The sequence below is a fragment of the Populus euphratica genome, unplaced genomic scaffold (assembly GCF_000495115.2).
Source record: "Populus euphratica unplaced genomic scaffold, PopEup_1.0 scaffold1256.1, whole genome shotgun sequence".
Classification (NCBI taxonomy): domain Eukaryota; kingdom Viridiplantae; phylum Streptophyta; class Magnoliopsida; order Malpighiales; family Salicaceae; genus Populus; species Populus euphratica.
This window is the reverse complement of record NW_011501101.1, coordinates 17855-30075: the sequence shown is the minus strand read 5'-3', so window position 1 is coordinate 30075 and position 12221 is coordinate 17855. Positions and strand designations below refer to the sequence as shown.

At 28.8% G+C, this 12221-nt stretch overlaps 1 protein-coding gene across 1 annotated transcript; it reads right to left on the bottom strand.

Moving 5' to 3' along the window:
* Positions 1–9933: 9933 nt before the first annotated feature.
* LOC105117248 (uncharacterized) lies at positions 9934–11012 on the bottom strand. Its single transcript, XM_011014848.1, has 2 exons — positions 10680–11012; positions 9934–10558 (listed from the first exon to the last, which is right to left on the bottom strand). The coding sequence occupies exons 1-2, from the start codon at positions 10827–10829 to the stop codon at positions 10115–10117; spliced, it is 594 nt and encodes a 197-aa protein (XP_011013150.1). The 5' UTR covers positions 10830–11012; the 3' UTR covers positions 9934–10114.
* Positions 11013–12221: the final 1209 nt, after the last annotated feature.

The window sequence follows — 12221 nt, the reverse complement described above, 5'->3', positions numbered from 1 at the left end:
CTTGTTATAAATAACACTTGATCTTCTAATCAATAGCGTGAACTATAATCTCTATAATAAGTTGTCTTTCCTAAATTGATCATTTCTTTAAGCTCTTTTGATTAGTTAAAATTTCTAGCTCCCTTGTTTAATCACCTTTTTGTCTTTTGTGGTCAATTTAATGTTGTGATGTTGCGGTCACACAAATTAATTACCCTAACTTAAAACACAACTCATAAGATAGTATAGAGCAATCAAGGGATCGATCCTATGCGAAAGCTTCAAGTCATATTTTTATATTAGATGATATGCAATTTAAGGGGGGTTTGGACGTTGTCTAGGCTAAAGCAAAAGAAAAAAAAACCATCAAGCAAAATTAAATAAAATCAAAAAATTATGAAGAAAACAAACTATAGTCGCAAGTAAATATGCAAAAGAAAAAAAAACCATCAAGCAAAATTAAATAAAATCAAAAAATTATGAAGAAAACAAACTATAGTCACAAGTAAATATGCACCTATAGAAATCAGAACTGATTATAGAAACAAAACATCAATTTATACTCTAAATATCTATCTTTTTTTATATTGATTAGTTAACAAATCCGTTGTATAACTAATCATAACCATCAAATAACCACAGTGTCTGCAATAGTAATCATAACCATCAAATAACCACAGTGTCTGTAGTAGTAATTTAATTTAATGGCAGCTTTAAGAACTAGATGAGTTGATTAATCTAGACATCATAATTGTCCGCAGTCTATATTTGATTTGATCAATTAAATGTTCTCCCTAAGATTACTAATCTGGATCCGCCATAATTATTAATATTAGTTGATTCATAAGTTTATATGTCATAACTCCAATTTTGATAGTGAACTTAGCAATAGATTATTCACAATAATAACTTAGAGTTCGCTCTAGTAATTAAAATAAAAAATCATAGGAAATAAGCATAGGAGAACAAATATATTCATTCATCATAGGAAATTTGAAGGTTTCTATATCCTTACAACTAAGAAAAAGAGTTTAGCTTTGCATGTTTGTTGAACAACTAATAAAAAAGGAGCAGGAATGCATGATTTCAGGTTTATTAGAGGAAGGGGGCATTTTTCTTTCTTGGCTGGCTGCCCTTCTTCTCTCTCTCATTCTTTTTATATTCTAGGAAACTCTAGTCTCTATTTTATAAAATAGTCCCCCCTTAAGTGGAAAGTTTACATTTAAGTACTTGAATAACTATTTTCCAAAAAAAAAGAAATAACTTTGCATGAAATCTTCAAGATTTGATTTAGAGGAGTTAAATTGCTGAAACAAAAACTTGGACATTGGTTTGAATGCTTCGAGATATAATTTGGACTTATTTCTTCACAAAACCTGTTTGTTGGTAAAATTTATTTGTCATAGCAAAATCATATCTTCCTTATATGAGATCCTTTTTTACTGCAATTTGGCACATAGATATGTTTTTGAGACATAAATCTAAAACAATTGAGTTTGCATCAAATAGACTTCTGTAGCTCAAGATATTTAAGTAAGAATGACCAAAGGTCAACATTGACAAATTGCAAGATTTGACTTTAAAGGTTGTAATTTCCATGTTCTTCCTTATTTTATTTTCTTGCTTGAGATTTCTAGAAAGGTATGGATGGTAGTTTTTTTATGCCACTAAAATCACTTTATTTCAACCTTTAAAGCTAACACTCTACACAAAACATCAACTTTATTTCAACCTCTAGAGCTTACGCTCTACACAAAACATCGACTGAAGGTTAAAACTGTCTCTACACAAAACATCGACTAAAGGTTAAAACTGCCAATTGCCTCTAATTTACTCATTTTTGCATTTTTCATCCAATAGTACTTTCAAAATATAAAACAAAGAATATCAAGGCATTTTATATATAAAACATAGGCAAAATACTAGTTAAAAGTGAGTGAAACTATCGAATAATATAGTTGTATCATTTAGACTCTTTTTAAATATTACTGATCTTATAATTGATAGATTTTTGTCTTCCTTCCATGTTTGGTAGTGTGCAATTACTATTTTTACTTGTTAACACATGGATGATTTGTTTGTATAAATATGAAGAGCTAGAAGAGTCAAACCTATACTCATATAAGCTAAGAAGGATAAGCTTGCACACTTGGTTTTTTTAAAAAGAGTGAACAACAAATCATCAATTTAGTTAGTAGATGTTTCATTCACTATGAACATTTATTTACCTTTTGTGATTAAAAAAAATTAGAGTTTAAGTTTCCAAATCTTAAAAACCCAAGTTTCAACTTATTTCATTTAAAAATACCAAAACAATTATACGAACCTCAATAACCCAATTTCTAGTCCTATAACACACTCTATTTAATCTAAAAACACAAAATCAAATTAATTAAAATAAAGTTTTTAGATTCTTATCTACTTTTTCAAAAATGATTAAATAACCAAATCATTTTCATCAAACTCTTCTCTTCAAGACGAACCTATTTGCTCTAAGATTGGTATTTTTTTATGGCTAGAATGTGACTAGTCATAATCTCTCTCCCCTCTCTAAATGTTAAAAAACTAAAATGTGAGAAAAATTAATTTTTTAATGAAAATATAAACATTAAAAAATATAAGCCTTTAAAATTTACTTAATGCACTCATTTTTTATTGTGGTTGTAGTATATTAGATTTTAAGTCCTAAAAACAAGTGCATAGTAATCCAAGGATTCTCATATATCTTGAACTATTTTAGCTAAATCAGTCAGTGTTACCTCTAGTTTTATTTTGTAAAACTGCTTGTGAAAACAAGCTTTATTCCCTCTTAAGTATTAATTAAATTAGGTTGAAACATGGAGAACTAGTGGAAGGAAGTTTTGGTTAATGAGAAATAATAATAATAATAATAATAAAATAGTAGTGTTATAAAAGGATTAGCAACATTATCACCATAATAATATATGAGTTTAGAGATATGTTCCCTTGTTGGTTTATTATCTTTTCTACAAAACTACTTGAAATCAATAATTTTGATTCCTTTGAGAATTATATGGAGTTGATCAATTTATTTAGAGTATGAACGATGGCATATATGTTTAATATCTAGCCTTTTATTCTATAAGTGTTACGATAGCTCAATCCTATCAATCATTTATTTAGTTGTTGTTCAACAATGAGTTATTGAGGTATAGGAGGATTGACATTTCCTTGTTGAAAGGTTGCCTAAATAGTATCGTATTGTCCAAGAATAGGTTGAGTTGCATATAAGTAAGGTTGTTGGGTCATGTAATTTGTTTGAGGCGGTTTGTACCCCCGTATAAAAGATGGTATCTTATATGTGATTATACTATATTATTGTTAGGGTTGCAATTATGTTTGTTGCACAAACATGTAATATCCAAATATAGTTCATAACTTTCTTACATTTTTATTTAAGCATGTGTTGTTAGAACATACCTTGACATTTGCCCACTGAATGCTTACATAGGAGATTGAGTTTGCTTTAACTCATTTTGAATCTAATTAAGTTGATCAACTATGGCTTATATGATTTTATTAACTATCAAAATGCTATTATGGTAAGTCTTATTTGCTATGTTTTCCATATCCATATAAATGGCTTTAAAATTAGCATTAGATAGGTTTGTTTATAGATACAAAGACAAATCTTTTGGAAGGAGTTGTTTATAGTTGACTGAAGTTTCGCCATAATGGTTCTCACTACACCATCAATCTCTAAAAAGAGATATGAACGCTATTATACTGAAAGTAAAAAAATACCATTTTATCATCTAGATATTGGTAAAGACAATGATGTTGTGAATGATTATAAAGGTATATAAATATATAAGAATACTATGACTCTATCCACTTGCAGGTTTTTGATGCTGAGGTGAGTTAGATAATGAAAAACTATCACATAGTACATCTTGTTGGGGTTGTTTATTGAACCTTAAATTGATGATTGGCTGTCAAATTATTCATGGCCATATGATTGGCCTTTATTAAAGGAGAATGCTAGAAATTCTAGCTTGGATAGGCCAAGATATATGACACAAATGAAAAACAAAATAAAAAATCATTTTAATGAACTCAATAATTACAACAATAAGAAATTCTTAATTTTCTTACATGTAGTATTCTATAACATTTCAATAAATTATTAAAAGTCAAAGATGCTTTATATAGACATAAAAAAGAGAAAGAAATAGGTAAAAGAACTTTTAACTAAGTTATTCTTAATGATTTTTTATTAAGTAAAACTCATCCATAATCATATTTATTGTGAAGTTTATAGCAATCTCTTTTTTCATGTATATAACTAAATTGTTGCAATAAAATCATTATTTATTTTGCTATAATACATTGTTTTTACCAACTTCATTATAGAGAAAGCTTATTCTATAGTTGTTGTAGATATAAAAAGAGTTAAGCTTAGTTAAATTAATCTATCAATTAAATGAAAGATTTTTTTATTTTCCAAAAGTTGTCATTGCTTTACAAAGCTCAAAAAGAGTAGTAAATTTATGAAACATTTGTTTTGGTATATCAAACTCATAAGGTTACAATTGAAACCTTGAATGATGTTTTTCTTACTCATTAAAATCTTTAGGATAAAATCTTTTAGCCAAATTGCTTTCATCAACATTGAATAAGTTATAAGAATCTTGAGGACATAATGTTAAACTTAAGATAAAAAGCTCAATTATTTGATCACAAATATGCTATCTAACTCTTATAATTGAAAACCAATTGCAACTATAAATATATCAACTTTGAAATGATGATCAATAGTTATGAGCACTTCATTTTAATGATGAAACGTACCATAAGCTCTTGTATTATATTATGCTTTCAAATCAGGAATATCAATATTTTTTTGTATACAAAATGATTTAATACTTTAAAGTAAATGTTCTCATCAATCATCCCATAACTTTAAATCAATGACTATGTAGTTGATATCAAAATCATGGAATTGATAAAGTCTTGCTCATTTTATTGCAAAGTTTGGCGTAAAATATCAGTAATTTCTATAATTTGTTTCATCATATATAATATGAAGATAATTTCAAAAGATATTAATGTCAAATAAGTTGTTTCAACATCACATCATTAAGAATAATTTAGTCCATCCTTAGAGACATTACTGATAACTTTTTAAGTTAAACTAAACATCCTAAATAAGCAATAAATTAATTAAAAATGAAAACCCCATCGAGTACCACCAAGTCATTGTAAAGTACAAACTTGGTTTACTTCTTTTCTTATCCCTATTTTATCTTGAGCAATCTTGTTACTAGTTTCTATTACTCGAGCAAGTTGTCATTCATCGTTTCTTTTACATGAACTAACAAAAATATTAATAATATAAGTCTAAGTTATAACAGGCCAAGTTTTACTTCTCTAGAGGCAGTAGGAAGAGTTAATTATAACATATCAGTTAATTATAACATCGTTTCTTATACACAACATAGAAAAAAATGCTTATAGAGAAGATCATTTTTGTCAAAAACCATAAGCTAATTATCATTTGTTCCTCTTTTTGCTTCATTTCTAGCTTATTAACGATGATTGAAAATTTTGAATCTCTAATTTTATTGTGAATCACTTTTCTTACATTACTAGCTATGATACTCAAAATTTCATTTTGAATTCTATAAAAAGTATATTTAACATTTTAACGAGATGCATTACGATTTCCTAGAGCTTCAAAAGTTCAATAAAATCACCTTAATTTTTTTAGCCATGGCTTTCGTCATGGTCTCTAAATACATGTACTTCATGGTCTCTAAATACGTGTACTTTTTTCCTAGAGCTTCAAAAGTTCAATAAAATTACCTTAATTTTTTTAGCCATGACTTTCGTCATGGTCTCTAAATACATGTATTTCATGGTCTCTAAATACATGTACTTTTAAACCTAAACCTAGCTATTGTAATGGGTAGGGCTACCTATTGCCTATTATATTTTTAAAAAAGTTTAAAGAATTTGATTCCTGAGATGAGCTAATTTAAAAATTTTAAGGGTGTAAAAAAATAAAAAATAAAATAAAAAATATATGGGTCTCAAAAAACTTTTTAAAGTTTGGAGGTGGCATGGCAACTACAACTTATGTTGGAGATCAGCCTCTACTTTATTATTTCTCGTATTGATTGTTCATAGGTCATGTTAACAATGTTTTAACTTGTTTGTTTTTAGTGGAATAATGACTAATTTGTTATTGTGTTACAAATATATGATGCTAATTTGTTAGCATTTGGTGTAGCTATTTGTTAAGATAAACAAGTCTTATCATACATGTCAATTTATTTATCAATGAGATGATTTATAGATCAAATATGATTTTTTTTCTTTTTAATAAGGAGAAACTACAATTAGAAATTAAATCTGGAGTTAAGATAAATAGCATCCTCACACATCAATCAAATGGAATATGATGAATCATGCTTGATTTTAATAAATTTGTAATAAAGTATGGCTAAACCAAACCAATAAAAATGTAACAAAACAATAAAAATAAATAAAGTTGTAAAGGCTACAAAGAAAAGTAAGGAGAAAAATAAATTCCAGATGGTAAATTGTATAAACAAAATCTACATATAGGACTAACCATCATTTTTAGCTACTGTATGGATTATTTATAATGCTGCTATATAGATATAATTCTACAAAATTGAACTCTTAATCCTATAGAAATTGTTATAACATATAATGACTACACAATCTAGATTAAATCTTAGTATAATTTGTACTCCTTAATTGCAATTATTATTCTTGCACTCATATGTGTTTATATCAATTTATAGTATTCATTGGTTAACCTACTAAAAACTTTTATTTTTTATGGGACTTGGCTGATTGAATGAATTCTAAATTCCTTAATCAATGGTTAATAATTGATCTCAACTACCTTATGGTTGATTTTACTAGTCAATAATTGATTAATTAAATTTTAAATTTATTGATCGATGATGGTTGGTTTTTTTAACTGGTGATTGATTTCCCTCCTGAACAATTTTTTCATCAACCCTCCACTAAGTTAACATTTAACAATTATTTAGTGTTGACCCCCTAAACTTTGGCGCCCTCCCAAGAAAAATAATTGCCAACAAGGTTAGCGGGAGTTAAATGTAAACTCTTTCTAACCCAAAACCATACACAATTTCTAAAATAAATAGTTGTTGTGCCAAATTAATGAAGCAGAACCTGCTAATTAAGCTTAGACATTTGATACCTATTGGAATTGGCAGTATTGAGATTTGTAAAATCTGCGCTTTTCTTTCTTTCTTTTCTATATTAAAACATCCCATTAATCTACCCAATTGTCCTAATAATCAACAACCATATAAAACTTTCCACGACATGGGGACAAAATAGCATACCTTGAGGAGCACAAATCGCCTTTGACTGTTTAGCGCCAGCGCTTTTCAAAAAAATTGAATTTTGTTTGGCGTTGAATGACGAGTTCAAAGAAAGGAGCAGTGGTCACATTCCAAACCAACCTTGGCAAAGTGAGGCAGGTGACCAAGAAGATGCAGTATCCCAACAAAACTAAGCTTGATGACGTGAACAAACCGGTGGCAAAAGCATAACAATTCTTCATGGAAACTCTTCAGGAGCCATATCCTTCATTTCATGAGATCATATCCATAATGATTCAGCTGTAGTCTGATAGCGGGATTCAAGACTTCGTAGACAAGATAATATATGGTTGGAGCACCAAAAAGTTGCAAGAGCACAAAAGAAATAAGAGTTAGAAGTCACGAGTTATGGAAAGAACAATCCATCTGCAGCAACAGAACTAGACTACGGTGGCTAGAGATCCGATAAACTTTTGGGAACCACTTTAGTTTCCTTTGTTGAGCAGCAAAGTGATGAAGGAGCAGCTTCAACTGGAGGAAGTAACGCCCTAGCTTCCAAATCTTTAACCAGAGGCTTATCATTCGCCAGCAAACTGGTAACAATGATGATTCAATGGGCTTCATCCATATCTACTCAATTTTACTAAGCCTGTTTAGTGATGGAAAAGGTTTTTCGTTTTCCAACCAATTTTCTACTCCAATTCCAGTTTTCATTTTCTAATGAAAAACCAGAGAACTCGTTCATTTTACAAAGTTGCTTAACATTTTTATGAAGTAGAAAACTGAAACGTATTCAAATTATGGTACTTTTATGTATATAGAAAAATAGAAAAATGAAATCATATTCAAAATACACTTGTTTTCCTGCTATTTTCCCTGTTACTCCTGCAAAATCACCCTATACCTGCAAATACAAAATGAAAGCAGTAAGAAATAGGAACCAAGTATAGAAAGCTTACATTCAGTACTCCAACTTTTCATTGAAGCAAAATAGTAACTTGTTAGAGACTAAAATAAATTATATATTAAAATATTACCTAATAATTTACACTTTTAAGTTGAAATAATTTTTTGATATGATATCATAACTTTCATAATCCAATGATTACAAGTTTAAATTTTTTTTTTTAATTAATAACATAAGATAATATAGATTTAAACAAGTTTCAAGCCCTCTAAAATCTTATCTAACAACTTAAATTTTTAAATTAAAATAATTTTTTAATAAAACCAAGTAAAGAAAGCTTACATTCAGTACACTGGCTTCTCATTGAAGCAAAATAGGACCTAAAATTGAATTAAGATAATGCAGGCTTTACAAGTTTTAAATTCAAAAATGTTTTACTTGAGAAAATGTATTAAACAATAATATAACTTATATAAGGAAACAGCAAACTGGTAACAATGATGATTCAATGGACTTCATCCATATCTACTCAATTTTACTAAGCCTGTTTAGTGATGAAAAAGGTTTTTCGTTTTCCAACCAATTTTCTACTCCAATTCCAGTTTTCATTTTCTAATGAAAAACCAGAGAACTCGTTCATTTTACAAAGTTGCTTAACATTTTTATGAAGTAGAAAACTGAAACGTATTCAAATTATGGTACTTTTATGTATATAGAAAAATAGAAAAATGAAATCATATTCAAAATACACTTGTTTTCCTGCTATTTTCCCTGTTACTCCTGCAAAATCACCCTATACCTGCAAATACAAAATGAAAGCAGTAAGAAATAGGAACCAAGTATAGAAAGCTTACATTCAGTACTCCAACTTTTCATTGAAGCAAAATAGTAACTTGTTAGAGACTAAAATAAATTATATATTAAAATATTACCTAATAATTTACACTTTTAAGTTGAAATAATTTTTTGATATGATATCATAACTTTCATGATCAAATGATCACAAGTTTAAATTTTTTTTTAATTAATAACACAAGATAGTATAGATTTAAACAAGTTTCAAGTCCTATAAAATCTTATCTAACAACTTAAATTTTTAAATTAAAATAATTTTTTAATAAAACCAAGTAAAGAAAGCTTACATTCAGTACACTGGCTTCTCATTGAAGCAAAATAGGACCTAAAATTGAATTAAGATAATGCAGGCTTTACAAGTAAAAAATTGAGAAAATGTATTAAACAATAATATAACTTATATATTGAAATCTTAAGGAACAAAGTAAAGAAAGTTCACATTCAGTATACTAGCTTTTCATGAAGCAAAGTAAGAACCAAGCAAAGAAAGATTACGTTTAGTACACTAGCTTTTCACTGAAGCAAAATATCAAACATTGTGTGTGCGTTCCTGATAAGGCACCATTTAAAGCCGAATTTCAAAGACACATCTGCGCTATCAATCCATGTGTAGAAAATGTAATCGGTAGCAAAATAGAGCTACGACAGCAATCTTCATATTAATGTGTAGGCCAAATCCAAATTTTGACATATTAATTAACTCGTAACAAAATCTGAACAATAGGAAGGACATGGAGAGAGGTCATACCTTTGGAGAGGAAAAGCTCTCGGTTTCCGAGATCCCCTCCAACTTTCCAAGAACCAGTGACCCTTCATTAGAATTAGCAGTAGAAATTCTAAAAAAACAAAAAAATTTCCAGTAGCAGAGGCAGTATTGGGCTAGTTTTGATGATATATATAATCCAAGCACTTTTAATAAGCATATATATACAGAGAAAAAATAAAAAGGGAAAACAGATAAAAGATGATATTAACCTAGATCGATAAAAAAAAGGAGGTGAGATTAAACAACAAAACCGAAAACTCAATCAGCTTCTTGTAAACCACCAAGAACAAAAGACCCGACCAGCAAGCCGGCAGCACCAACCCCAAGGGCCCCTGCCAACACAGCCTGGGCGGCCACCAGCCCTGCCGAGTCATCAGGTATAACGACAATAGTCATCACTGCCGCCACCAGTATGGGCAGAGCAGCAGAAGCCAATGCAGACGGCGAAACACTTGCAGTTTTCTCCAACAGACTCAGCAAGCCCAGCTGCTCAGCTTTCGAAAACACACCCAACTTCTCTATCGACGATAAAGTGAATCCCAAGTCCTCGGCTTTAGATAGGAGTCCTGCTTTTTCTACGTTGCTAAGGACTTTACGTTTCTCAAGCTTTTTGAATACGTCAAATTCGACTTCTTCGCTGTCTTCGTAAAAGATCCCTGCACCGTACCATTGTTTCTTCCAGTTCCCATCATACTTGTTAACCTACATGTATGCGGCATTGCTTTAGTTGAAAGTAATGAGAGAGAGACAGAATTTGTAAGTAATGAACCAAGGGGCAGCAACTGTAAAGGGTTTCTGGTAAAGAATTGAATTGGTCAGTTACCTTCTTTTGGGGAGCCATGGCAACGATTGTAAGGGCCAGCTGTTTCGTGGGTGATTGGAGGCCAAAGCGGGACTTGGAGGTGAGGAAATGGGGGCGATTTGTTCCTCGAAGATAAGCAGCAGAAGTTATTAGTGGTGCCCTCACCGCCATTGATGGTCAACAATAAACTCTCCGGTTATTCTAAGCAGCGCAGCAGAGGGTTCGAGTGAGATTGGTTTCTCAATTGATGATGATGCAGTCGCTACGCTGGATAATCTTTCGTGTAATCTTCGTTATCAACCAATCGAATCAACGATAGCTTTATCTTGGAATTTGCATTTTATCATTAGAACGAGCCAATCATCTACGCCTTCCGTGGATTGTTGTTGTTGTTGTTTTTTATTAAAAAAATAATATTCGAAAATGGATGCTTTGAATAAAAAGAACGGGAGACACAAATGCTACATGAGGTGCGCTTTATTAACAACTCATAGATTATTATTTAACAGATTATTCGGTATATCCAACTCACACGACATGTCAATCCCAACAAATAGAAAACTTTAAAATATTTAAAAATAAAAAAAAATGAAAAACCTAGAAACGTGACATTTTTTTTTTTTATCATATTTGCTCCAGGTAGGTTTACGTGATATCTCAAAGAACCCAACTCAAGTCACTTATTTCTTGGGTAAACTAATACCGTTTATTTTATGAAAAATGATTTTATAAAATTTATTATATTTATTTATTATTAAAAAGTTCATTAATAAAAAATACTTAAATAAAAATTTGTCTTATTATTTAATTTTTATTTATTTATTTTAAACATGATATACTTTTAAATTTCAAGAAATTCAAAAATATTATGTTATTTATTAATTATATTAAATTTAATTATTAATTTTTTTATTGTTATACACTTTTTAAATCTTTTTTTTTTATTTTTATCCCTTAGAATTTGATATAATTTGATTTTTATATCAATGTTAATCCTCATTCTTTTAATTTTTATTTTTTTTCTCTTATATTTTTCTTAATCGAATTTTTTGTATCTATCATGGTCCCTTTTTTATCATTATTTATTTTATTTGAACTAATTTAAAAAATTAAAAAAGCTTTCTTCAACTTCATCATCTTTTAACTTTTTTATCTATTAAATTAGGTTCTTATTTTTTTATTACTATTTAATTTATTTGAAATAATTTATTAAACCATATTTTGTTTAAAATTTCATCCTCTTTTTACTTTTTTATTTATCAGAATTGTTACTTGTTCTTCAAATTGCTATTTATTTTATTTGAAATAATTTATAAAATTGATTTTTTAAAAACATTTCTTCCTTCAACTTTTTCATATGTTAGATTTGATTTTTATTCTTTTAATAAACTTAAGAAAAAAATTAAAACATTAATAGATTAATTTTCAACTTATTTTTCATGGCATAGTTAAACAGTGAAAAATATTTTTGAGCGTATTTTCTATTACACTGTCAAACATAAAAAAATAATTTATTTTTTAGGAATCCACTTTTCATAGAAACTACTTAAAAAAATTATTTTC